This window comes from Betta splendens, chromosome 13 (assembly GCF_900634795.4).
Source record: "Betta splendens chromosome 13, fBetSpl5.4, whole genome shotgun sequence".
Classification (NCBI taxonomy): domain Eukaryota; kingdom Metazoa; phylum Chordata; class Actinopteri; order Anabantiformes; family Osphronemidae; genus Betta; species Betta splendens.
This window is the reverse complement of record NC_040893.2, coordinates 16902367-16929820: the sequence shown is the minus strand read 5'-3', so window position 1 is coordinate 16929820 and position 27454 is coordinate 16902367. Positions and strand designations below refer to the sequence as shown.

At 47.0% G+C, this 27454-nt stretch overlaps 1 protein-coding gene across 9 annotated transcripts in view; it reads left to right on the top strand.

Moving 5' to 3' along the window:
- Positions 1-27454, top strand: part of robo2 (roundabout, axon guidance receptor, homolog 2 (Drosophila)) — a 240866-nt gene that overhangs the window by 108677 nt on the left and 104735 nt on the right. For all 9 annotated transcript variants that reach the window (XM_041073359.1, XM_029171179.3, XM_029171175.3 and 6 more), the window contains one exon: positions 8922-9248. In XM_041073359.1, coding sequence (XP_040929293.1) covers positions 8922-9248 — 327 coding nt within the window. The remainder of the gene's footprint in view (positions 1-8921; positions 9249-27454) is intronic.

Sequence of the window (27454 nt, the reverse complement as noted above, 5' to 3'; positions counted from 1 at the left end):
GAGGGAGGTGCTGCCACTAAGGGTCCACTTAGGCGGACAAAAAGCTCTGGAGTTGTATTCACTGGGCAGCGCAGCCAACAAAGCCAAGGCTTGTGAATGGCGTCAGTCACTGTTTAGTGTGCTGCAATTAATACCGCTAGTGTGTAGGAGAGGAGGGAAAAGGTGAGACGGAGACAGTTACCGCACGTTTTTGAGGATCAGGTTGTTGCAGCAGAAGATCCTTCCAGGAATGAGCCGGCGTGCAGCTGTGTGCTTTAAACTGCACAGGATTAGAACATGCTCTGCATGCTGGACGTTCACTCCTGACCGTGCTATTCTCAGGTCGCCTGCATGCCTGCGCCGGATGTAGGAGCTGGTGACGTCAGGTCCATCATAGGTTCACACACACACACACACACACACACACACACACACACACACACACACACACACACACACACACACACACACACACACACACACACACACCTAGAGGTGCTGAGACGTGGCGTGGCTTCAATCTGCCTCCGTGGGGTTTCAGTTCACTGGACAGTGCACAAGCCTCGATTTGCCGGCAGGGCTGTGGTTTCACTAATGCTGAGTCAAGAGAAACTCAAACCAAAACGTATGTGTGAGGGAAAGAAAGGGATCGAGAGACAGAGTAATCACATATAAGAGTCGAGAGGAGAGTTGTTAACAACACAATCTTTTAAAGGGAAATGGCGAGGATGAGACTTTACTGCCGAAGCAGCAGGGAGAATAAGAGCTCTGTTGATGGTGGTGATTGAATGAGAGCGCTTTAAAGCACTGCTCTATAATGGAACGTAAGCCCAGATTAAAATAGTCTAGGTGAATGATGAGGCAGTCCGAGGCCGTTGTGTGGAAGCCATCGCAATGCCTTGCCCCAAATGTGATTGTTCTGCTTGATTTGGCAGCGTTTAGGCAGCGTTATTGTAATTGCGCTTCATTTGCTTGAATGAGGCTCCTGTGATGATGAATCTACAGGATGTGCTTCTCCACTGTCTCTCACAGTATCATCACTGTCAACATGACCACTTTCCTCCACATTAAAGAGCGCCGCTGTTTGTTCTCTGATTAACATCAAAAAAGAGAGGCGCATAGGCAATACTCGAAGCCGGTGATTATAACAGGAAGTGACTGAACAGGGAACAAAGAAGTAGGATGAGGTGCAAACCAGTGCAGGGAAAATCAGCTCATAGAGCCAGACATGGGCCTGTCAGCTCCGCCGATACTTTAACAGCTAAGGGAGGGCACTCAGCCTTTCAGCGCTGAGTGCTGTATGCCTCTTAAAGTCAGAAACACCACTGTGAAGTTTGAAATTCTCACTTCATTCTGGTTTAACATTTTCTCGACGCAGAAGTGGGAGAGAAAATGTCAGTAGCAGTGGATGCCCATGACTGAGTGCGCTGTAGGACGGTGGCAACAGCACTCCCCCCTGTTTTACCTTTGCTTTATTAAACATCAGCCAAGCATCCCCATGACATTTACACAGCAGAAAAGAGTCTAATGCCGTGATGCTTTTGCTTAGACAAACAAACAGCAAAAGGTTGGGTGATTACAGAAAGAAGGGGGGGGGCAGGTAACGCAGCAGCCAATGATAAGTATCTTTCCTCGTATGTTTAAATTTCCAAACTTCCCCGGCCTCATCTTCTTTTATGTACACACACACTAGCTGCCTTTGAAATGAGGGTGGAATTCAAACAGTGGGGGTTGTTGTGCACCTGTGACGGCCGTGCAGTGGGAGCGTGTGTGAAGCCGGGAGCAGGGGAGGAGTGATGGGATGAACTGAATGCTGACTTTGAGGTGGAGCGGGGGGTCGGGGCCTCCACCTGTCTCACACACCTGTACTTACAAAATGCACACCTGTGCTCACCTTTACGGGCCCCAAGGCACAGAAAAAAATCATTGTTTTATTCTCTCGCTGCGTCAGTTTCCCAAACAGTTGATGGAGAATTTAATAGAGGCCAAGCGGCAGATAACGCTGATCCTCCTCCCACTGCAGTGCATGCAACAATCCCTGTGTTGGTTTCATTAAGAGCAAACGCTTATGGCTCCTACCTACCAGTCACAGCCACTGTGTGCAGCCGCTTGTAAAGACCTTCGAGTTTCCCTCCTACATGTTTTCATGTCGTGTGCGTCGCTGGAATGGGTGTGTTTGTGGAAGCGTCTAATTACTGAGACCCATTACCCTCGCTCTGCCCTCCAGCTGAGTGCCTCGCAGCGACCTTCACAGACAAACCCAGGGATTCCAAGGTTGAATGACTCAGAACTATCTGCAGTCCAACTATGTGACTGCACATTTCTATGGGTTTAGGCCCACACACATATTTTGTTCCCATTCAAAAGCTGGCAGCCACACACACGACGGTATTGTGATGATTGTTGCAAGCTGTTCACTCAACACACCAGATTCATTTCTGGACAGTATCAGTCACAACGGCCCTTATTATTATTTCCGGCCAGTGCCAACCTCCTTGTTCCCCATTGTCATGCTCTTGTATGACAGTTGTACCTGAGCCTGAGTGTCTCCCCTGTGCCTTGAGGGATGAGGTCCGACCCGGTGATAAAAATGCATGAGCTGTCTCTCAATGTGAGAAGTGTGAAGATGGACAGCCAGAGCACAACACTCCAGCACACATCTGTCACACACAGCAGCAGTCCAGCGCAGATGTAATGCTGCTCAGAGTGGTGGAGTCACTGAATAAGTGTCTCATTCCACCATCTCCATCCCCGCTTTGGTCCATGGATCACCCAGGCGTGACAGGTAGCTGCCTGTTCTCCTTATAACTAGCGCAGGCTTCTCACCCTGCAGAGGTACATGGACGCTACAATATACGCTATCACATAGCTACCAGTGTAGTGCCGTGATAAACAGCAGACACTGTATGGTGGCTGGTGTTTTGCCAGACTGTGTCCTATAAATAATGTGCAAGCAAATTTGTGTATTATTGGTGTCTCTGGTGTATTTATAAATTCTTATCTTATAATTAGATGCAATGTTGCCTGGCAGTGTTTTTCCACATAACCTTGTTGTGTATACTGTTTTCTAATATACGCCGTGATATGCTAAATTATGCTTAGCAGCATTTCAGTTGCTAAGAAGGACTGCCAGACCCAGCAGCCCGAATGAGCCACCTTCTCATTTTAATACATCTGGAGGATTCTCACATTATTACATACATAACCGTTTGACAGGAATAAAGCAGGCGCTGTAGCAATCTCCTCCCTGTGAGCTACTGCTGCTTTGTAAACGGAGCCGCCGTGACCCCAGGGTGGCTGATTTACTTTATATAATGGCTCCTGGTATGACTGGCTTGGAGTTGAACATAGCCCGAGCCAAGTGTCACAGCCGTTGCGCTGGATCGGGAGAAAGCCTTAATCGTACCCTTGAACGTTTGAACTCTCCAGGTTCACTTGTGGATGATGATGATTATTTTTCTGCAGAACTGCTCGCAGGCATTTGTCACCGAGAGGCCATAGGTAGAGAGAGAAATGCAGCGGCTGTATGTGTGCGCCAATGCGCTTGTGAGTGCTATTCATTGCCATCAAAGCCCATTGTTTTTTTGTGTTAGCATGGAGTGAATTAAATGACTCCTTCATCCACTTACTAGCAGCACCCTTGACCGCGCTGCCATAAGCCAGACCAGATGAAGTGTCCCGTGGAATAGAAATTTAATAAATCTCTTCTGGGATTGCTTTGCTCTACCTTTAAAACACAAACAGCGTAAAAGCCATTTGATTACCAGAGCCTCCTCTGAGTCCATTACCTGGATGTGTGGTTACAGCCCCCGTTCCACGTGTTCACACGAGGCCAAGGACCACTGCAGAGCGTGGAGGTGACGGTCCTCATTGACTTACTGTAGGGCCACTGCAGTGTGTTGACTGCAGGTCAGCACCCATGGCACACCTCCAATTATCCGCTCTCCTCTGCACACCTGAAGGCCTTGTTGTCCAGCGTTCCCTCCCCCCGGCCTTCGGCTCTGAAGCAATAAAGCGCTTATTTATTCCTCCCCATTCGATCTGCCGCGGCTGCTCAGCAATGCAGGTAAATAGATGACGATGCTTGAGGGAGAATCAATTGATGCCATTCACTTCATTGTACCCCCCAGTAGGGATTGTTTAGAGGAGCCCATGCTTGAAAGGAGGGCTGTGTCTACATTTACATACGCACCACTTACACGTATCTGGACACGGCCGGTAGCTTTCCTTTTATAGCACATTTAGCCAAATGACAGAATATAACTCTCCTGTAGCACCCATTTGCTGATCACCGCTGCTACAAGGGAACAAGTAACATTACCTTGAGTCAAGGGCTACTATAAAATAGCAGGAGGAGACTGTTAATCGTTAGGTTTGCCCCTCTCACCTGGACTGTTTTCATTTTTCATCCTCTCATCTCTACCATCAGGAGGATTACTGCCGCAGACAGAGCAGATGCAGACTAGCAACTGCTCAAAGGGGTCTGCAGGAAAGAGGGGGGGTGAAGGTGGGGCGGTGCAGCCGGCTACATGCTTGGGTGGGCCCAGCATTGGAAATCATTTAATCTGCATCACGCAGTTTAGTGTCCCTACCACTGCCTCACACTCCCATAGAGCTGCTGCTTCGCTCCTTGCACCCAACACACACCCAACTTATCAACAGATTGCGCTTCACTCTACACTGTTCTTCCTTTTACTCTTATTTTCATATCAGCCGGCTCGGCTCTTCAGAGGCCAGCCATCGGCTGAAAGGAGATAACATCACACTTTCTGTCCACTGGTAGTTGAAAGAGTGGGAATGAGAGGATTTTGGAAAATAACGAGACAGAAATGAATTGAAGTTATGTGAATCAGCCCTTTGCAGCATAATCAGATATTTGGTTTCCCACAGTTATCTATTTATATATTCTATCTGCATGAGTTAGTGAGGGCAAATATGCAGATGCTAAGTCAATATGACCCCACCACACTGCTGCCCGAAATACACTTGGAGTGGAATTCTATCTGATATCTGCTGGAGGCATGGATGCGCCTCCTAGAGTTGCCCCTGTGTTTGCTTTCAGAGTATAGATCCTCTCAGGAGACGCGGGGAGCAGTGCACACAGCACTGAGGTGGAACAGAGCCCATCATATGAGCCGGCTAGCTAACCAACGTGAAGTCCGAAGCTGGAACGCCAGAATCTGATGTGCACCTGTGCCTCTCACTTTCGGCGTCTTGGCTGTGATTTTTTTTTCTCATATATCCAGTGGTTGACTCTATGCAGTGGGATAGAATATACTTTCGTGACGCCTCACTGAGGTGAGCTGGGTTAGATGTTGGGGTGTGCTGGAGCTCATGTGCTGTGACGCCACTGACAGCCCGCCGTAACAAAGATGGATCTGGGGTGCAGGACGGAGCGCCTGCAGGTGTCACAGCAGGCCACTGCAGAGGCGTGGACGGCCAACAGCATCATTCTATTGCCTCCCCCACTTTGCTCCCGCCGCACTCTCTCATTTCCCTCGTGATGACATGACGGATATGAGTCCGTCACCCTCACAGCAAGGGTAGGATGTAACAGGCCAGGGAGCAAGTGAAGGAGACAGCGGGACATTGGGAGGTAGAGGCCCGCATATATATGGAGAAAAGGCGATGGAGGAGATTAGATATTTCAGATTGGACAACATGGATTGAATGAATAATTCATTCATTTTGAAAAAAATCTTTGAGGTTATCCTTTTTTGAGCAATTTTAAATTCACTCAGTTCTTTCTTCTTTTCTTTGCTTTGAAACACCTCCATGAGTTCCTGATGTCTCCATTTTATTAAGGTTCCGCCAACTTGGCCTGGACTGTGGTTTTCATGTTTGATGCTGCACGGAGCCTCAGTGACTGGAACTTGGTCCGAGGTTGCCGTTGGTTACCTGTGATCAGCGCACATGTCTGTTGGCAGAATAACTAATATCTCTTCAGGGAGCCCTTCCTTTTATGCTCAGGGTGAGACTGGTGTGGGTATTGATTCGGTTGGTGGGCTAGAGCTCCTCCTGGGAGGTAATAAAAATAATTACAAAAGGATCATCAAAGGCCTGACCTTCTGTTGCACACATGAATAAATATGTGGCAAAGATAATAGAAGAGACCTCTTGTGTGTGTGTGGTCATTCGAACATAGGGCACAACGAGCTGATTTGAATAAAGTGCTGTTTTAAGTTCTGGGTTTGATCAACAAGTGTAAGTATTTAACATTTCCTTGAACGCTAGTGACTTAGGAAACAAACACTGCAGAGGTAAGAAAGCATGCTTTACATGGACAACACTGCATTATTACATGCATTTTCAGTGAACGTCAGGAGACTAAAGGAAAAGAGAAGGATTGTGCTTCTGGTTCAGCAATCCTGCTCCCATTTCGTTTTCTATGTGTGATGTTTGTTTGTTCTCTGGCTCCAGCTCTCCTCCTGGAGAGAATGACTGCCCAGCAGTGGTAAAAAGTAATGGTGGTGTTATTGCAGGCAGGGGAAAGACAGCATTTTGATTGGAGCGTGTGCCCTGAGACCCAGTGAAGTGCACTCGCCTCAGCTCAGAGAGCACTTGATTGCACAGCACCAATGATCGCATCAAAAGGGCAACAGAAAGCCCATTTACCGTAAAGAGAGTGAGAAACGGGGCCCAATAGGAAGCTGAAAATTGACTTTTACTCGTGAGGAGCTCGGTCTCATGGCTTGGTGGCGGGATGTACATGGGGCTATTAATTTACTCCTCCCAGACAGCATGCAACTGGGGCATTACTAGGTAGATACAGTTATGCAAGTAAAAACGTTTCATTTGTGGTTAGAAGACAGTACTCAGGTTTATGGAGGCGCCTTTCACCTTCTCTGCGTCTCCACCTGGCTGCCTTCAGTCAGGAAGGACAATGACTAGTCACGTCTGTTCCTCCGCACCGAGCTCAGCCTTTCCTGGCAGTGAAAGGACAATTGTAGAGGCATCTGCTGCGTTCGTTTCCACAGGAAAGAGAAGAGCAGATGGAGACTCAGTGTTTAAGTGATTAGAAGGCAGTAGATTGGAATACAAATTGGATTTAAAGAAATTAGACTGATATAAATCGAATGGAGCTGCTGCAGTTTAGTGCTGTGGGTGTGCACTGGCCTTAGTGGAAAGCCTCCGCGGGGTCTGTGGATTATGGGGGAAGCAGATGCTCCAATAAGATAAGAGTAAATGCTTGTTTGACACTCCGTCTCCAGGAGATGGGGGTCTCCATGTCCATCCTTTATCTTGCCCTCCATTTATCAATGTCACAGTGTTAATTACTGCTTCATTTATTAAGTCTGAACGCAAACTTGCCCCTCTGCCCTTACTTTGACTGAAGCTGGCTGCAGGCTACATTATTGTTAATATTAGTGGGATAGGTAGGACGCTACTAGCAGCATACTTTAGCCTTTTGTTCCAATGTCGGATCACGTGCAGTTTTCCATATAATGCCAGTGAGATCAGATCGTGCTTCGTGGGCAGGATATCACCTCCCCCTCCACTACAAACCCGTGTCTGTGGCCCCACTTAGAGCAAGACACTATGGCCTGATCAGTAATCAATGACAGGGAAATGGAGGGAATTAGCCCAAATTAGGAAGAAGAGGGAACAGACTACCTCCTGTTTAGGGGTCAATATGTCTGTGTGTGATGCCTGATCCCGGTTAAGACAGATGATAGATTAGAGCACATGTATGTATGTGTGTGTGTGTGTCAAAGTGGGCTCCCACATTCACCACCACTCAGAGTCTTTGAAGTATATTTTGTGCTGATCAGTGGATTTCTACTGGTGTCTGTCACTGCCTGCAGAAAAGGCCGGGGTACAACTTGTCCCGGTTTCCCCTGGGAGAGTCAAGTATCAGGGGTAGTGGAACATGTGCAGACCCAGCCAAACACACTTTTGCCCTCGTACCATATTGAAAATAGTCCTTACATAAGCACAAAGGCCTGTGTGGTACACTGCTCCTGTGTGCAGCAGGCATTGTCCTATTACCCCACTGCATCGCCGCAGGGAAGGGCACACTCATCAACTCAGCTCAATCACATGCGCACCTGCAACCAACACAGCACTTGACTCGATGCAACACTGGCAAGTTAACAACTCGACCAGAGTTATTGATGGCCCATTCAAAAGTGGGCTGCTGGAAAAGTTTCCCATTCCCTTTATTGTGTCCTTGGTTAAGGCTGGCTCAAACTCTTTGATTGCTGCATGGTCGTCAGGCCTCTGTGATGCAGTGTGTGTGTGTGTGTGTGTGTGTGTGTGTGTGTGTGTGTGTGTGTGTGAGAGCGCTACAGCATCTTATCTCCATGGCAGAGACCTGGTCACAGACCTACAGAGCACTCTGACTCGCCGAGCATTATCTTAGCTGCCAGACTTACAGCGCTCACCCAGTGGAAGCGTTAATAAAAGGAAGTGGGCCAGGATTTGCAGCCACAGGGGATTAGCATTTGACATTAGTCTGAACCCCGGCATTCATATTCACGTCACACATATATACTCCTACAGCAGTGAATTCAACAGTTTTACTTGCTTTGTGTCGGACTCAAAGCCAGACTTGTAATTTGTGTGTATACTTTAGATTCAAGCTGACTGCACATCTTCTATTCACTGGTCACCCATGGGTCCAATTACCCACAAGCCCTTGCATAGATAGCTGAGGGGAGCAGATGGCTTCTTTCTGACTGGGCTGAAATGGCGATTAAAGAGTTAAATGTACGTTTTACATGCTTTTAATTGAAGACAATCTTAAGTAAATATTAGTCAGCCCTGAATTTTCCAGAGCTTATTTAGTTCAGGTGGCAGCAAGCTAAGAAAACCATGACGACTCCTTTGGGATCCAGAGATCTTCCCGAACTGTAGCGTTGACGTTGTCGCCTCCTTCGTTCCCCTCTCTTGCCTTTAGTTGAAGCATGTGTTAGACTGATTGCATGTCCTCTTTTCACCAGGATCCCGTCTGCGCCAGGAGGACTCCCCACCGCGGATTGTGGAGCACCCGTCTGACCTGATTGTATCCAAAGGAGAGCCCGCCACTCTCAACTGCAAAGCAGAGGGGCGGCCGACGCCCACGGTGGAGTGGTACAAGGACGGGGAGCGGGTGGAGACGGACAAAGACGACCCTCGTTCCCACCGCATGCTGCTGCCCACTGGCTCCCTCTTCTTCCTGCGCATCGTCCACGGGCGGCGGAGCAAGCCAGATGAGGGCGCCTACGTCTGCGTGGCCCGGAACTACCTGGGAGAGGCCGTGAGCCGCAATGCGTCCCTGGAAGTAGCATGTGAGTAGGAACCAGCTCCCCCGTCTTACATTCTGCACCTTCCTGCTGCAGATCTGTATTAAGAAAAGTGTTGATGGGGACTGTGAGGCATAACACATTATAATCTTTTATTTCATTTATGTATCAAGGACAGTTATAACATCTAATTTGAGGCAGCTATATTAAAATTATTTTTAGACTTTGCACATTTGATGTTTTTGGTTTTCAAAAACCTGCAATTTCCTCTGCCTCATAAATTATCCGTTGACCTCTTACAGTTTGCATTATAGTTTGGGTGATGGTTTCTAGAGATTGGATTTTCCTACCTCAGACCTGAGATAAATTTGATATATTTTTACCTCAGGGGACTCTCACTGAAGTCGTCCACAGACCTTTGAGCTGGACATAAAGCCTCTGTTAGACCATATGAGAGGGCTATTATAGAATGGTGGTCATGAGTCTCACAGGTGGGTGGGGGGTGGAACGACAGGCACAGATCAAAGTACTGATGGACATTTGACACAGACCGTCTGGACTCTGTTGGTGAACACTGACAGGCAGAACCTGAGCTGTGTGTCGAATTACCTTTGAAGATGAGCCTCTTGCCCAGCTGGCTCCTGGACCTCCAAGTGGAGGATTAAGTCTCCAGGTCTCTCCAGGACAGTTGGTTGAATTCTTTGTTTGATATGCGTGATTTGAGAACAAGTACACATTAAGATCTGAGATCCCGATATTGTAAAACTCTAGGCCTTGTAGAATAGGCTATCTGCTGAATACTGTGGATCCTATGTAAACACCATAAAGCATAACTATTAACAATAGAAACAGCAGAAATTAAGTGTTCTACACAATAAGATCACCTGTAACAGTCAAATGACCAGTAGGTCATTTAAAGTGTAGCAGGATGGGTGCTAAGGAAATGGACTGGCCTGTTAGAGAGGAGGGGGTTGCTCTCTGCCTCTGATCCCGTCCCCTGCCTTCCCGGGGGCCGTCCAGTTGCCCCCAGGTGCTAACTGCGGGACAGCAGCTTGATCTATTGATTGCTGTAAGAGGGCCCCCCCTGTCTAAATGAAAATTCATGAAAAATTGATGAAGTTTCCAGTTTATTTAATTTTTTTCTCCTCACCCTGTTTTGTGGCCTTTCCTTTCTGTACTTCCTCTCATGTTATATGGGTTAAGCAGCCGAGGGGGTGGAACAGAGGCGCTGACTGCTTCAGTGGCTTAAAGGTGATGGGTGAGGGGTCAGGAGAGCAGGAGACCAGGGGATGAGGAAAAGTAGGAAGGTGAAGGAATAGGAGAGAGGCAGCCTCAGGCGAAAAACACAGATATGGACCAGATTATTGGAGGACTCCTTCAGACTCATAAAGGCAACATGTTTGATTGTGGCTTTTGCAGAAACAGGCAACTTGGCATTTAGCAGATCTGAACTCTGGTTTATATTTTGTCTTCTTGCTACCAACATTTTCTGTATATTTCTTACTGTATCTACACCAGGCACCACACTACCCCGGCAGACGACAACGCCAGTCATTCTCAAACTGAGTGTGGGTGTAGTTTTGATGGGTCTAGTGCGTTTCAGCTCTGTGTTCCCTGATTATAACCTGACAGTGGAATTAAGTTTGATTAAAATTGAATATTCTTATTATAAATTAGATCGTAGCACTTTGTGGAAAATATGAAGTGATGGGAAAGAAGGGACTTTGAAATGTGCACATAGGATATGCTATTAAGACATTAATGACTTGTTGCAATTTTAATGACAAGTCATCTAAGGGATATTGAATGTGAGTGTCCTTATGCTGGTTGATGTCTGAATGAATGAATGAATGAAAGGTCAAATGTAGGCTAGAGCTCTGTTCTTGTTTTTGTTATTTTTATTTCTATTTTCATTTGTAGTAGAATTTGTAAAAGCTGAAATCTTAAAAATAATGACTAATACTGTCTTTGTGCAGTGCTGACGTGCTACAGTACGTGCTACTGAAATGAGGCTGTCTTAGGTAGATGTGGAGGGCAGCTTCGCTCAGCGCTGCTCCCCTGGTTTGTCTTGGGGCTTGGGTTTTCTTGGCCTCCCCTCTGCCAGGTCTTCAGAGGGGCTGGGGCAGCGGGGGGGGTTAAACCCCTCTGCTTTGGCTTACTGCAGTGATTAGCTTTATCAGGTCCTGACATCCGTCTAGTGATTGTAAAGCCCGAGCTAATCGTTCGAGAGAAAAAAAGGCACCATTTAAATCCATATCCATGTTGAACCGGGTTTGTGTTCAGGATACGTGGTGCCACCCCCTCCCCCACGTCCCCCTCTCCCGCTGTCATATTGAGCACACCTTTGCCCCCCTTGTGTTCACGAGCGGTTGAGCAGGACCCTGGTGAGATAATGGAATTGCGGCTCTGAAACTGATTAAACTCAGTGTCCAGTGAAAGGAGTGGCACTGCTGCATGCTGGACATCAAGCTGGGCAGCACTCGCCACTGTCTCCGTGAGGGGGAGGGAGGTGGAGCGAAGAGCAAGACGGGCCAGAGGTGCCTCTGCATTATTAATGTGGGACAGACTGGGGGGGCTTTACCAGCATTTGTCCTACAATCGTGTCTCCTTTAATTGCTCGATGTGTTGAGGGAACACATTGCTCAAAATGAACGAAAAGGTGGATGCTGAACTTTCGCCTGTGTGGTGCATGAGGGTGGTGCTTAGACATCACTTTGCGGCGAGGAAGCGATTTCATTAAAGCTGTTGTTCACTTTCTTGTACTTGGGAAGATGGAAAACTTGTAAACATTGCACCTCGAGGCGCTCTGAGCAGCCTGCTCTGTGATCCCGGCCCCTCTCCCTTGCTCTCCAAAAGTGACTGGAGGCCAGCGCCGTAGGATTGAGATGCCGCGTGAAACAGGGGATGTGCCCTCTTTTTTCTTTGCCAACAAACTAGGTCAATGAGCAGGTTCATAAATCATAGTGAAGCCTGTGTCAGAAATGCTAGCTGCAGCCACTGCTCCTGAATAAATTGCTAGCACTGCGAATATCTGTGTATGTGTAAGTGTGACAAGGCACACCTGGGGCGATAGGAGCCCAAGGAAAATGTTAATTAGCCTCATCTTTTCAGGTGGATGGGTAGCACGTGGGTGTCATGCTCCAGAGACGAGGATGTAGGGTGAATAGTTGTGCTTTTAATTGAGTGTGGAATCAGACTCGTGTCATCTGATGTGTGTTGTTACATGCATATTAAAGTTGAGTAATTATCCGAGGAGTGGATACGAGATCACCCGGTGTGTATTTGCGGTCTGCGGTGCTTCATTCAGTTTGTAACACTTAAATATGCAAATGACACAGAAAGGAAGCAGATGTCTTGGGGTGGTTCTAAATGTCACTTGGAATGGGATCGGATGACTTTTAAAAAGGTCCTTTGATATCATCTAATGCACCACTTCTGCAATTAAGTAAATCGTTAGGTAGCATTTGGTGCTGGTACAACAAGGTAATTAGCAGGAAAATAGAGTTGGGAGAGTTGGGAGTGGTGAAGAGGGGAGGTGGGCACCAGGCTGCTCCTGTTGTGTCCAGCGTGACACTAATAAAGGGACGGGCCAGAGTCAGGCTGAGCTGCACTGCTCCAGCTCATCTGGACTCATTACTCTGTTTCTGAAATGAGAGAATGTGGAGCAGAGTGCACACAAACAGCAGACGCTCGCTCGCCGACGCACACATGTACACAAACACCTGCCCTCGCGCTCACACAACCCCCAGCAGGCTGAGGTTTAATCTACGCTGAAGTCCTTGAGAAATAATGAAGGGTAATGAAGGAAGCAGCAACAATGCAACCATTACGGCACATTAATGAAGCATGCTTCCATTAGGAAATGAAACAGTCTCACACAGCGAGCACACTTGTATTTATATGTTCATGTGATCTAAGAGCCTGACTGTTATAAAAATATACAGAAATAACAGGTGCAATATCTCCAGCACTGGCATTATTCCTTCTTCTTGTGACCAGGATGAAGTAATGATAGAAGGAGAAGCAGAACGTAGAGATGCAGAAAAGGTGGGTATGTTGTCGTGCGATAAGGGAGGTGGTGAGTGCAGGCAGGGGTGTGAGAAACCTCTCCCCCTGATAAAGCGCCAGAGAGGAAAAAAAATCCCAGATTAAATGTGTCAGCTCTGTGTCTGTGCAGCTGGAGTTTGCTGACCTCTGTAAAGAGGTGTTGTTATCTGTGGGGATTTATTCACAGTGTCCACACACTCACACGCGCTCCCCTCCGCTACATACACCAGCATGCAGAGCACCCTTATCTCATTCATCAGCCGCAGATGGCTGCAGTAAATGAGGAGTGTCCGCTGCGAAGCATCTCCTGTGCAGCGCCCGGAAGAGAAACGGAAACCTGCAAAACCAACTCTCCCAGTGAGATTAATGGTATGGATCCACTGCAGTCACCACCGGCACCCCGGCCCTTCACTCTCACACACACAATCCGTCCTGAGACTGCAGTTTTACTGCCCTCCGCGGACCTTGTGTTCCAGCGCTGACCTCCCCGGCTCCGCCATGGGACATAAACCGCCTGCGTTGGGAGTCGGCAGGCAGTGCTGAGGATGGGAAATACGAAACACTCGCGCTGCTCCGCCGTTCGGCCCAATCATGACGGCGATGAGAGCAGAGGACTGCGGATCGGATGAAGCACTGTCGCGTCCAGGTTGGGGAGGATCCGTGGCCGTCTGCTTCTCACACCTCTCCTCTCACTCTCTGCCTGTGACCTTGGAGTGTATAAAATGGATTAAAGGGGTGCGTGGTGCTCTGTCATCGATGCCGCGGGCCGTCGCCGGAGGAGTGAGCCGTCAGGCAAAGAACGCTGAGCCAGCCGCTTCTCACGCCCATTAGAGGCCGGCAAGATGAAGCACCCGTCGCGCTGGCTTTTGTTGCGTTTCCTCCATACACCCTGCTCTTGCTGCTTCACACGCTTTCCCTCTTTATAGTGACACTGTAATTGATGGCCGCTCCACTCTGACAATGATGATTTTGCTTTGCCTCTCCTGCCCGTCTGTGTTTTGCCTCCTGTCCCTCTCTCCAGCTCTGTGCAAGTATTGCTGTAACAAACACACACCTTCCGTCCAGTATGTGTTATCTCAGATACACTTCCCCTGTTACTGTAGTGTTTTTTGAAGCTTTGATGTAAATTATTGAAATCCTCCTGGAGGCTGATTATTGATCACTGACACACACACGGAGAAACTCTTGCTTGCATTGCTGGCTTGCGCTTAGATTTCTGATTTAATATTGACTTTTCCTCGTAATTTATTCAAACCCTGTGTAGCGTTCAGTTTTTTAGTAAGTACAGTAGATTGATTTTGATCTTTCAGTATACTGTATACCCTACTTATCACTTCATTAATCTGTGCTTTTGCTCTTGTAGGGATAAACTAACACGGGGCTTTCCTCACTCAGTCCAGATAAATTGTTTTTCATTTACCAGCATCAGATGAATATGTGTGATACTACTCTATTTGCAGACAAGTGGGCGAAGGGACAAGTGAGTGATGATAATATTAATGGAAAAATGTGACCCTGAGAGAAATCCCTGTAGATCGCTGCATTCTGAGGGTGGCTTGCCATCGAGTCCAGCCGGGATTGGATCCTCTGACCCTTGAAGAACCCTTTGCCCTCTCCTATCCACCCCAGATCTCTGTCAACCCATAATTCCTTAACCCAGCGCTCCCCTCCGATGAATGTGTGCCTGTAGTGAGTGACCTCCCCCACCCACCTTCCTCTCTCTCTCTGGCAGAGATGGTAATCCATCATATGGAGCTGGGGAGGAGGTGACAGGGTTGAGGGCTGAAGTTCAGGCGCTAGCTGGTATGGGTTTGAATCAAATGTCGCTGAAATTGATTCACCCTCTGGTGTGTGGAGTGGTGTGTTTTTGCTGCACTGATGCTGAAGGTTCAAATGCCCATTATTTCCTTGGTTACTTTCCCATAGACCCTTAAACACATGTTCATCCACACGCACACCTACACAACGCCACAGGGTGTGTTGTTGGAGACTGTCACAAGGTCGGGGTTTGACCAGAACCACTGTTTACTTTAGGTCACGACTGTTGCTCTGCACACTGGCACTGATGGATATGGTGAAGCACAGCTACACCCAGATAGACACAGTCAGACAGGTGAACGGCTTTTCTGTTCTGTTTGTCTAGTTCTGGAACAGTAGACGTATCTCTGCTGCTTATAGGAGACACAGGATTTCAGCTCCATTGGGTGTGGAACTGAAGTGTATGAATGAGAGAAGGAAGGAAATGGAGTGGGATGGAGGAGGTACAGTATGTGAATGGGGAACTGGCTCTAGGAAGTCGAGAGTTTGCGGTACGGCTTTTTCCCAGGGGAGAAATCAGTCAGAACCTCCTGACTCGCACTCAAACTGTTTTTTTAAAACTGTTCATTAAGAATTCAAAGTCACACTTTTTAAAGTCTTCTAAAACATTTCCAGGCATCACTTGGCCCCGGTCCATGGTTGAGTTATTGTTGGGCCGGATGTGTTATGACTTGGCAGTCTCTCGATGGACGAGACAGATACTGTGTTTAGCTTGGATTACATTTGCTGTAAGGGACACCTATGAGCCACCAGAGCCCTGAACAGCTGCAGATCAGAGCTGAAACTTGATCACGCACTCTCCTGTCTCCCGCGCTCTGCCTTCCTTCCTTTACTCTGTTCTTTCCTCTTTTCCACTCCCTCCCTCTCCCATTTGCCCTCTTCCTGTTGGAGAGCTGCACTCAAAGCATTTTTAACACTTTCAAAAGTAAAAGGAGGTAAGATCAAATGTTTAAGAGAGTGGTTTTGAAGGCAGCTGTGGTTCCAGTCTGTTTTACAGCCTGACCTTCGCATGACTGTGCCGCCTCATCTGCTGGTCGTATCGGCGGAGAAAGTTGGGTGGCTGATGTGCCTAGTTGAAGGTGACCTTGAGTGTTGCAGACTTAATGGTTTCCCATTTCATGGTGGAGTGTATCCTAACTGCTGCCTCTGCCTGTTAGGCTGCTCTGGGATCAGTCCCAGGCTTGGCTAAGGTGAAGGAGAGGACACAGAATCGCTGTGGTTCGTTCAGCAGCCACCAGTTCACTGCACAAGCCAGTGCGTCCATTGGATGGAGAAATAAGCGTCCAGCTTAGGAGCAGCCAGTGGTTTCATAGAGGCGAACTGGCTACCGGCTCAGTCATGTGTAATGCAGTGTGACCAGGTGCAGTGAGATGACATCACATGGTCAATGAGGCTGGGAGCTGTGGTATGTGCGGCCACCTGCTTCTGCAGCTGGGAGGATGATTAGCAGCTAGCCAGGCTGATTATTAACCAGCCAGACACTCAGTCAGCCAATCTCACGGACGGACAGACAGACAGAGCAGGACACGACAGGCACTGCACCCAGCCAGATATAAGCCTGCATATTGGCTGACAGTGGAGACGCCAGACAGTGTCGCCCAGAACACTTAAGCACTAGCGTGGCCAAAGGCCAACTGAATAGAAATCAGAACACCCTATTCAAATGCTAAGCAGAATCTTATCTCAGTGCCTCTTGCTGCTGGCCCGCATGCTCTACATCGTCCAGGGCAAAGCCATTAACAAACATGCAGGTGCCTCCTGGATTTCTCCGTGATTGTGTTTAGATCGGTGTGTTATCAGATATTTGTACATTTCTTTCCTTTTTATGTTAAAATTCAGCAGGATGTGGCTTGAGTAAAATTCTGGATCATTTTGGATTGTTACTGTGTGTCACTGCTTATGTATTAGTCAAAATTAAATGAACCATACAATGATACTTACCAACCAGCCAAACAGAACGGAAGTGAATCATCTTAAGTGTGGCTATAATTGCAGGGATTTGTCTTGGATCCACCAAGATCTTCCTATTCCACAGGAAATGAAATCTAACGAGACTGAGTGATCACCGAGGGGTGTGTGTCTAACTGATGAGTGTGCTCATTTGACTCCACCGATCTTTAAAAGCCATTAACGCTCTCATGTTTCATGCACAAATTAGGCCTGCGCACACAAAGGCACACATGCACGGTGGCACCGAGATGTTTGGGACTCATACACAAAGCAACGTTTGCACATGAACACCCGTGCCTTTACCCACACACTGTAACAGACTCCAAACGGCCTCTTTGTCGTCCAACTGGCACAGAGAACGTTTGCCCATTTGAGGCCTAAATGGCACAGTAAGGGAAAAATGAACCCCAAGACACCACGTTGTAATGGAGCTGAAAAGAACAGCTTAATTGGCCAACATAAGCCAAGCCCAGGCATTAACTGTGAAATTTACATGCTAGCTTTTTTCTTTTAAAGGTCCCTGTGGTGTTCATGTGGAGCAGACACATGAATTACAACTTTGACACTTTATGAATATCGATCTGGCTGTCGTTTCTGTGCAGGAGGTTGTGGAAAGTGTTTTTCTTCACATACCTGTTTTAGGTCATTTTAACTATTACGCCTGTCATAGTTGAAATGCTGCATGGTAAACAGTGTTGTTTATGGGAGTGTCCCACTCTAAGCAGAAGGGAGTTGTCTACGTGATTTAGTCCCATTCACAGCGGTTCATGGGGTTGATAGGGTGCTAGTATCTCTGAGTCCAGATAGTCTGACCTTTGGCCAGCTCTGTATGTGACCCCTGACTGACCATCGATTGACCATCATCCGACCCCGTGGCTTGAAAACAGAGCTGCACGCAGGTCCATTTGACAGTCTGGAGAGCATCTCCAGTATACACTAATACAGTTATGCCAGTGTTATTGGGAGATGTATGAGAGGAGAAATAGCCAAGGAAGGCAGGGTTATTCCTGTGTCAGAGGAAGAACAGCACAGGTAATTCACTTACAGCATAAGGGATATGAGCATCTATCAGCTTATTCCTTCTTGTTCGACTTCAATTCTGTTGTTACTGCAATAACCTCAAACCTCCTTCAGCTCATTACCTGCATTACTGAACATCTCAGAACTTGTGTCTTCCTGCATTCATTTTGTACTCAACTGTTAACTCTACAAAGGTTGTTTTTGCTTTGCAATACATTCATGAAACTAAACACGGCACTATCCTCCCACATTGGCTGAGTGCTGGACCAGATTGTGTTATCTCTTCTTAGCAACTCCCCACTTCCTTGCTTCATTTCTTCCCTATCCCCTAAACTGCTGTTTCAAAATCAAATACCAAACTACTGACTGTCTGCAGATGAAATTAGCTGAATCTTTAATGATTTATTAACAAGTAACTTGACTCTGATGCTGATGAGGTAAGGAGACTGGGAGGAACAAAAGGGGGGTAGGTGGGCATATCATTCAGCTGAAAATCACTCAGCAGTGCCAACTAGGGTGTTGATTGTCATAAATATTCCTGGACCTTGAATTTTCACCCCACCCCCACCTCGCTTCGCAGGATCATCTCGCCTCTTGTAACTGCACCTGTGTGCCAGTAACACCAGCGTTCGTCCTTTTTCTCCCCCAGTCGGGGGATGGTTGGCCCAAGACCGTGGCATCATTAACTTCCTTGAGTGGCAGACGTTAGACGTGCAGAGGGTTGTCCTGTCCCACCGCCTGCTGGGTGTCCCTCAACCCCCATCACTCCTCCCTGTCATCCTGTATGTCCTGTACATCTTTTGCTTCTCTCCCAGACAGTCATCATCATATTTCATACACTTGATGCTCATTCGGGGGTGAATGATACAATCCAGAATGGATGATCGTCCAGTTTTAGTATTGCAGGTACATCGTTCATGTGACCGGTTTACAGTGTTTGTACCGTATGCATGTCAGGTGTGATTGTAACCATTTAAAATGTTTAGTCTAAAAAAGAGAAAGTTGATGCCACAGTTTCTGCTGTGTTTGTGTGGCACGTGCTGCTAAGCTCCCTGTAGTGTGGCGCCCTGTCTCATTAATCATGAGCCTTGTGTTGGACCCCTGACAACCCTCAACCTGGTGGCCTGCCACCTCCCCTCATAGGCTCCACATTATTATCTGCTCACAGGGAGAAGGCTAAACAGTAATGACAGCTGCCAGTGGTCATTTGCACCAACCCCCTGGCCTTTTCAATTGTAACTTCTCACTTCACATATCCCCCACCACGCTATTTGGCTTTGTCTCCTCTTGGGTTCAAAAGTTTTGAACCTCCAGGGCAAAGGTCATTGGATTTGCTAGATCTCCGTGGCAACTCTCAACCACATCAGATGTCAAGAGAGTTGGCTGAAAAGGATGGAGGCAGGCAGAGAGCTGCTTCACTAGTCTCATTTCCTTCTGGGAAGCAGAGGAAACAGGACAGAAGGGAAGAGAAGAGTCTTTTTTTGTTAACATACTCTATCCCTCTGCCTTGGCTTCCGACTGTGTCTGGAGGAGGGGTGGGGGTGTTGTGGTGCTCACATGGGGAGTGTTAAAGGCTTGGTGGGGTCCAAGTCAGACTTGGACAGTGGGGTGCTGGGGCTCAGAGCAGAGCTGTGGTCTAGTTGTGTCATGAGCATGAAGCTGAGCTGTCACTGTCGCTAATTGGCTCAGATCAACCCACAAGCATCTCAAAGCTCACTGACCCACCCTCTTCCTTTTTTCCTGCCCTTGCTGCTCCTCTACTCTCAATATCCCCCCCCCCCTCTACCAAGCTAAGACATGATCTCCACAAGGTCTTTTCCTATGGACATTTTGATCCAAAATCTCCCTGTCGTTGCCGCAGGCCTTCGTATTTTGTTGAGGCCAAACCTTTATAAAGAGCAGGCTGCTACAATGATAAGGGAGGCTGCAGAGGGCAACCTGATCTAATCCTGATTGGGGACCTGATTGATCTGGGCCACGGGGTCATGGCAGGGTCAATACATGGGCTGATGATAACACGGGTGATCCTTTGGGAATAAACCCATCGCAACACTTACACATGCCATTACACCTTGTATCAGTCTGAATTGTCAATTCAAATCAAACTTTTCCAATCTTCACATCAGTAGTAAAACCTGCCCAGTGAAATCTGTCAGCCATTCCTCCTTGGACAGAGCAGGATTTATGGCGTGCTACACGGACTCAGAGAATGACCCTTTACTGTGCATCCCTGACGATGTTCTAATTGGATGGGGTGACCTTTCTTCGCTGTAATTTTGCAGCGTCCTTGGGGGTGGGAACAGATTAAAAAGCAGCAGGGGTGGGCTGGTTGATGTGTGCTGTGGTTGGAGCGGTTGTGGATGGACGGTGACAGGTACAGGGACAGTAACATATGAGTCCACAGCTGGTGGATGGAATGAGATGTACAGATTGATACATGGGAGGTGGCTCCGGCCAGGCTGACTGATTGCTGCCTTCTGGTGCAGCATCCTTAGTAATGACTGCAAAGCCTATGCCTGCAATGACTGAGTGCTTGGAGCTTTGGTTTAGGTAAATCTGTGTCATATATGCATTAATGTAACTAAAGCATGTTATTATTGTTATACATTGATGCATGTTACAACTATGAGAAGTAAAAATAAATCTGTCTGCAATTTGGTAGTTTTTATAGATACGAATGCTGTGAATTTAAATATTTATTATTATTATAGTTATTTTTGTCAGACGGAGGATTTGTGCAGTGTGTGTGTAAATGTCCGTTTTGGGTTCTTCTTTTGCTTAGCATTCATGTGTAGCTCTTTGACTTTACACTCAGATCCTGGCATATATAAATTTATTCAGTCAATGTGAAATTTGCTTTGCTTTTCTTTGTAGCCAGAATGAGTTAAAGTGTGTTGAATGGGCTTGTTGTGGTGCATTGACTGGTGGATCCTATTTTGAGGGTGTATGAAGCTGGAACTAATTCCTGCATATTTATTTGGATTGGTCTAAGCAAGCTAAGCACTAAGTCTGCTTAATATTCCATGGTGCGCTAACAGGAATTGCCTGTTGAAGCTGGCAAAACAACCTCAAACAGCCTTTGTAAGTGGAAAAATTCATCAGCCTCTGAACGCCAAAATAATTTATTCCCTCACAAATCAGCATAGGTGTCAGTCGCAGGCGCTGGGATTTGCTCTACCGACTTCTTTTGTTATTTTATGCAATTTAATCCCCAGCTAATATTTAAAAGCCATGCTAAAATGCTGTGAACAAATACTGTAATGCTTAAAGTAAAGCGTTTCTGTTTCCCCGTGATGCTTGATTTATTTACTTACTAATTACTTTAAAAAATAGTCAGTTTTGACCAACACTATAAATGATGTACTGTAAATACGTTTGATCGACTTTTCACATTCAGATCTTTCGTCTACATAGATTTCCTAGTTAGATTGACTTGATCTCTATGCATCTACGAGTTCAAATAAACTCTTTATCTCCTTTTCTTTCTTAAGGACTTACTGTCATCCAACTTAGGCAGAAAAGAAGTTAAAAGATAAAAGAGCAGCATGCAGTTGTCTCTGCCTTCTTCACCAGGCTGGAGGCGTTTTTGTTGTGGACTGCCTCTGAAAAGATCAGCCTAAGCAAATATCCGTGAAAAGGCTCAGGGAAGGCGGTGAGGGGGGGGCTGGGCTCTGTAGAACAGGTGTGTTTTACAGCACTGTATTTCCCCTTTAGTCTTTAATGCTCCACAGTCCCACATTGTGTGCGTGTATGTGCATTATGTAGTTGCTGAAGCTCCACTGTAGCGGGGAGCCAGCCCAGCAGGGGGGCCGCAGTCAACCCGTGCCATGCGAGAGCTGCGGGGAGCGGGTTAACGAGGTGTCCAGGCAGCTGACGGCTTTGTCCTGCCGCCTGTGAATGGTGATGGCACAAAGAGCGTCCTGCAGCGCGCACTGTCTGTTCTTTGTGTCTGCCTCTCTCCTCTGCCCAGCACTTTGAGCCACAAAAGGAAGGCGTGCGAGGCGGCGGCGTGGCATCAGGTGGACGAGGCGCTGCGTCTGCCCTTCATTTTCCTCCTGCCTTCATCTCGTGACCATATATATACCTGAGTCTTGGATAGCTTTGAATGTGGCTTGCATGCAGGTGGTGAGCTCTAGTGCTATTCAGACCAAAGCCTTGGCAAATAGCTGTCATTTTATTATGGCCCCATCCTCTCATCGTGTTCCGGCCTACACTTCTTTCTTCTCTTTTCTGTCACATTATGCTGACGTGAGTGATGATCCACAGGGCAGGCAGCTCTGCGTCATGTGTTTGTTGCTTGTATTTGCTCCGTCTCCCGCCTTCCTCTCTTTGCTCTTCTCTCTAATTTATGAAGTGCTACACTTGAGTGGGCATTGTGCCTATTAAAAGCAGCACAGCGCCTGTGTTTGTCCTGGCCTTTCCTGCTCCACGGGATGCTCATCTAGAGCCCCCTCTAGTTAATACCACTGCAGGGGGTGAGCAAGAAACATGGGCATCTCTGTGCATCTTCTGCCCACTGGAGGGAGAGTTTTGACGCTTCCTTTAAAAGGCCAAAGTCATTTGTCTTTGTTGTTTTCTGTCTCCAAGGGGCTGTTTCGCAGGCAAGGCAAGAGAGATAAAGACTGTGTTAGGGAGTAGTAGCAAAGGAGTGAATGCTTATTTTTCTTTCTTTCTTTATTGAGGGAGTAAATGTTTCTCATCTGGGTCAGTCTACTGGTTTTATGTTCACAGGCCTCTGATGGCTTTGTTATTTTGCCTCTTAAACAGCAGCTGTGCATCCTCATATTTTAAATTGCCAGCGACACAGCTCTGAGTGATTTAGCAGTGATGCATTTAATCTATATATATATTGCTCCTCCTTTGTTCTGCTCTAAGTGTACTTAAGTGCCATAAATCAAACTTAGCTTAATACCATAGTGTGCGTATGACTATACAACTCTCCATCAATATTTAATCATTTGGGCACAGATCTGAATAATGTTTTTAGAATTTATGGCACATCGGAGCAAAGAGCTTCTATCCTTTGACCTGTTTTACTGTCAGCAGTAGCCAGAGAAGCATTATGACCTGATTATGCATATCGAAGGCAGACACACCCTGCAAAACAGATCTAACAAAGAATCGGCGTTTTCATATTGTCAGCACGGCATCGCTGCAGTGTTTTATATAATACCACTTGCTGCGCTGAACTGCGGTGTTTCCATCTTGCCATAATCGGATTTAAAAGCAGAGGAACACAGGGGCAGACAACCATAGGAGAACCTCAAAAATCACAGAAAGGTTAGGGTAGAATCCCCAAGGACTACAAATCCCTCCACAGAAATCTTATTGTTTGGAGACCATGAAACCGGATTCCTGTAACAAGTCTCTGATCAGTGGAGCCTCGGCCCAAAGGACTCAATTAGACCAGAACAGCCCTCTCTGACCAGGCCTTTATTTGGCCTCCTTCTTTCTCCCAGCATGCAGCTACCACTGCACTGGAGCTGTGTAACATCCCAGACTGGGAGCATGGCCATGCGGCACGCTGAGCACTTGCATCAGTCAGCCTTGCGCCTCTCATTACACACCAGCAGCATGAACCCGCGCAGGGACGCAGGTATCTGTGCATGTTGCTTCCCAGTAAACCTGTGGCCTTCCCTGTGACTTAGTGTTTTAATTGGTGGCACGAGTACAGTAAACATATATTACAAACACTGGAAGAAAATAGCAGTTACTGAAACTTCTCTGCAGTAAGAGGCAGTAATCTAGGCTTTAATTTCAGTCATTTTGCCCTTCTTCACTTATGATTAGAGTGAATTATGATAATTTCTTGATTATGGTTTGGCCCCTGCCTGTGAGCCTGAGGACACTCCTTGTCTGGGCGCAACAGAAGACGGGAAAGGGGAGCATGTGCAGCCCAGATGATCTGCAGTGTCAAATGCTGCACGTTTGCCCTGCAGCTATTTTATATTTGTGTACGTTCTTAATATCAGCACTGGAGAAATATTTTAGACGCATTTAACACTGGATCATTGAGTACGTCCACCATGAGGGAGGGCAAAGGTGACATATTGTGCATTAGTTTAAACCATGAAAAGCTCAAACCTCAAAAGCACAAATGAATGTATGTATGAAATTAATGAGTGCATGTGTGAGAGGGAAGCATTAGCAGACAGGTCAGCTTGGCCTCTATTGTTTGGAAACCCAATACCACATCACTGATTCACATTCAATCACAGATTCAATCAGCGATTCAGATAATACAAGCTGGATCAGCCACATTGCTTTCTTCACACGAAAGTCAATTAGAGCTTCATTTAAAGAGGAAAATTAGTTGTTATAGATTTAATAAGTGACCTGGGCTTTGACAGACTGGCCAGTGTCTAGAAGACAGTGGCTGGAGGGTCCATGGGGAAATGAAGTCTCCTCAAAGCCCACTCGTAATGACTTCTGCTTAGTCTTGATAATGTCTACTAATTATTTAATCAAAGACAACGACCCCTCTACAAACGCCTCCCACCTAGCAGCTTCTGCCTGCTTCATTGAACAACAGCTCGGAGTATAAAGCCTTGAAATCCCCATTCACCGACGGATACACCTGGTTGCCTTTGGTGTACGCCTGCAGCGAGGAGTACAACATATTAATTAGTTTAATTAACAATAAAACACACATGAAAGAAAAAGCTATGCACAGTACAGTGTTCTAAAACATGTAGGAGGGTGATAATAGAAGGCCGTAGCGATAATACAGTTCACCCCATGCTGGTGAGAAGGTCTATACAAAGACCCTCTGGACTGGACAGGCTGAAAACACGGAGCATTGACAAAGTGTCTCAGGGCCCCGTGCAGCTGCCATCATTGGTGAGTAATACTGTGTTTTCTCCATAATCAATTAGGAAGCCGTCATTAGCTCGGCCATTCATTAGGTGGCTGTGTCAGACATGGGCTGTGGTGCAGCGCCTGCCCCTGGGTTGGGCATATCGCTGGGTGCTGATACATGGCCACGCTCTCAACAACTGCTGTTGCATCTAAACACGCCTCGGCCTCTGTTGCAGAGCCAAGAGAGCATTATCTGCTGTACTGTAGACAAATAAACACTGCATTATCATTATATGGCCAGCCAAGGAAGCGTTATTCACTCCAGTTGTACAGCTTGTTCTGCTGTTACACACCTAAATATATTAATCACATTACAGTAGTAAAACCTTTTGAGCTAATTCAACTCTATATCTTTTCCACATGGTTTGTGGGAGCTGGAATCTGAAAATGTGAGAAGAGGTTCTACATAGTAGGACATCCTAAATGTATCCCAATTACTCTGCTTTCTCTTAGCCCTTATTAATAGAACAGTAGAGTGCGAGCTGCGCTAGAAATCATCGATGTAAAACAGATGTTCGACACGTTCCCCGGTGCAGCGTCGGAGTCTGCTGCGCCACTGCAACGGCTCTGCTTATTTAGATGCATATTTAATAGCGATAGAAGCGCCAACGCTTGCATGTGGGCAGTATTTAAGACGTCCACAGCTCAGCGTGAGCGCTTTCTCCGCGGGTAATGGCCTGTGCTATAGAATTATGATGAGGGTCAGACAGAGATTAAAAGAGTGAGATTCGGAATGCCCATATGATGGATGAGAGCTGTTTGGGGATCAATTAAACATTAAGGAATTAATTCTGCCAGCGACATGCTCATTAGGGACTAGGGGGAAGAAATCTGTCAGTGTAAAATTTATTCATTTTGTCCTCACATTTATTAAATTCTAGACTTTATATATAGAGAATTTATATGTCATTTATCAACAGCTGCGGGTTTTTGAGCACAGACAAACAATTTAAAATATATCTACACTGAACATGATCACACATTAATATGCAGTGGGTCACTGCGGGTTGATCGAGTGGTGTGCTGTTTGCATACTACCACCCTTGAGATCTTTCTCTTATGCTAACCATATTGTTGACCCTGTGTAAAGGTCACAGCTGGGAGCCGTATTCCTCCTGACGCTGAAGAGAAGCCATCAACCTTGGACTCCGCTGTGCAGTCGTGTCTTTGTGCCGCCCACTGCAGCCAGATCTGGCTGAGCTGAGAAACAGAGGAAAGTCAGCTAATTACGGGCGCAGCTCGTATCAAAGGGCCGCTGAGCGTTGCAAAATGTGGGAGCCAACAGATGTGCGTAACAGCTGCCACGTTGAGTGTCAACCTTCTCGGTGCTGTCAGTCTGCATTTGCCCTGCGCGCGGATAAATAAAGTGTTGTCTTAATTCATTTGCCTCCTCTTGGAACAGCCGGAGCGTAATGGATTCTAATATTAAACATGATACTGTTCCAGTGTGCACTTAGTGTGTAGCTCCACCTATTAACACGCACATATTAATGATGTCTCTCAGGGTTTGTGCTTGGTGATTGTACACATAGTTGTAGTGTGGGAGTGGGACATAGCTATTGGCAGGCCCCAGCGGTTGGGGACCCATCATTCTGCCTGCCAATGGAGGCACTCCGGATGTTCTGTGGTCCCGTAGCACCCCCCCCCCCCCCCCCCCCCCCCCCGCAGGGTCGGCTGTCCTGACGCGCTGGCTCACGGGGTGGGCAGACAGAAGGACGGGCAGGGCTCATTGCCAGGTCGGGTCTGATGTGTGTGTGCAAATGGCTGCTGGGGAGAATGGGCTTGGATGTGAACGGGCTGCTAAGTGGTATAGTGGAAGTGGTGGAGGGCGTATTCTGTACAGATGGGAAATGCAGGGTCTACTTGCTGAGCAGATGTTTGAGGGATGTGTGTTTGTCTTGGAAGGGGTGACAGGGGGGGTGAAGGGCAGTCATGGGACCCACTTTGCTTCTTTTGGGGTCAGATGTGCGACTAGAGTCCCGGCCTTTGGTAGTGAGCTTTGCTGGCCCAAAGTCTACCATTCATAACAAACATGTTGATGCGACCACTGCTTCTCCGGCACCTTGCTTTGTGTTGAAGGGCATTGATTTGGTATATGAATCGTAGCACTGCTTTTATCCCTGTACTGTCTTTCTGCTATGATTTGCTTTCCTTTGGTGCACTGCAGAAGCAGAATGGAGCTTTCATTTAGGCAGAAAAACTGGCAGGTTCATGACAGCGTTTGATCTGGACATATGGTCTGATACAGTGGAAGCAAACAACAAGGCCGCCTAGAAAATCTCTCTGTCTAATCCCCATCACTCCTTCTCTATCAACTGGTGGACTTTTATACTTCACCTGTCAGGGAGAAGTGCTCTGCTCGCTGCTTGGAGTTTTTCATATTTTGTGGAGCTTTGTTTTATAATTGGTGGATAGAGACAGATCTATGAGCATGGATCATAGCGCTGTAACGACACTCTCAGGTTGTACGGGTGTGAGAGTAGGGTGTAGACCAACACTGAATGAGAATGAGATGGATGCTAGGTGGAAATGAATTTCTAAAGGCCATTGTGCTTCAT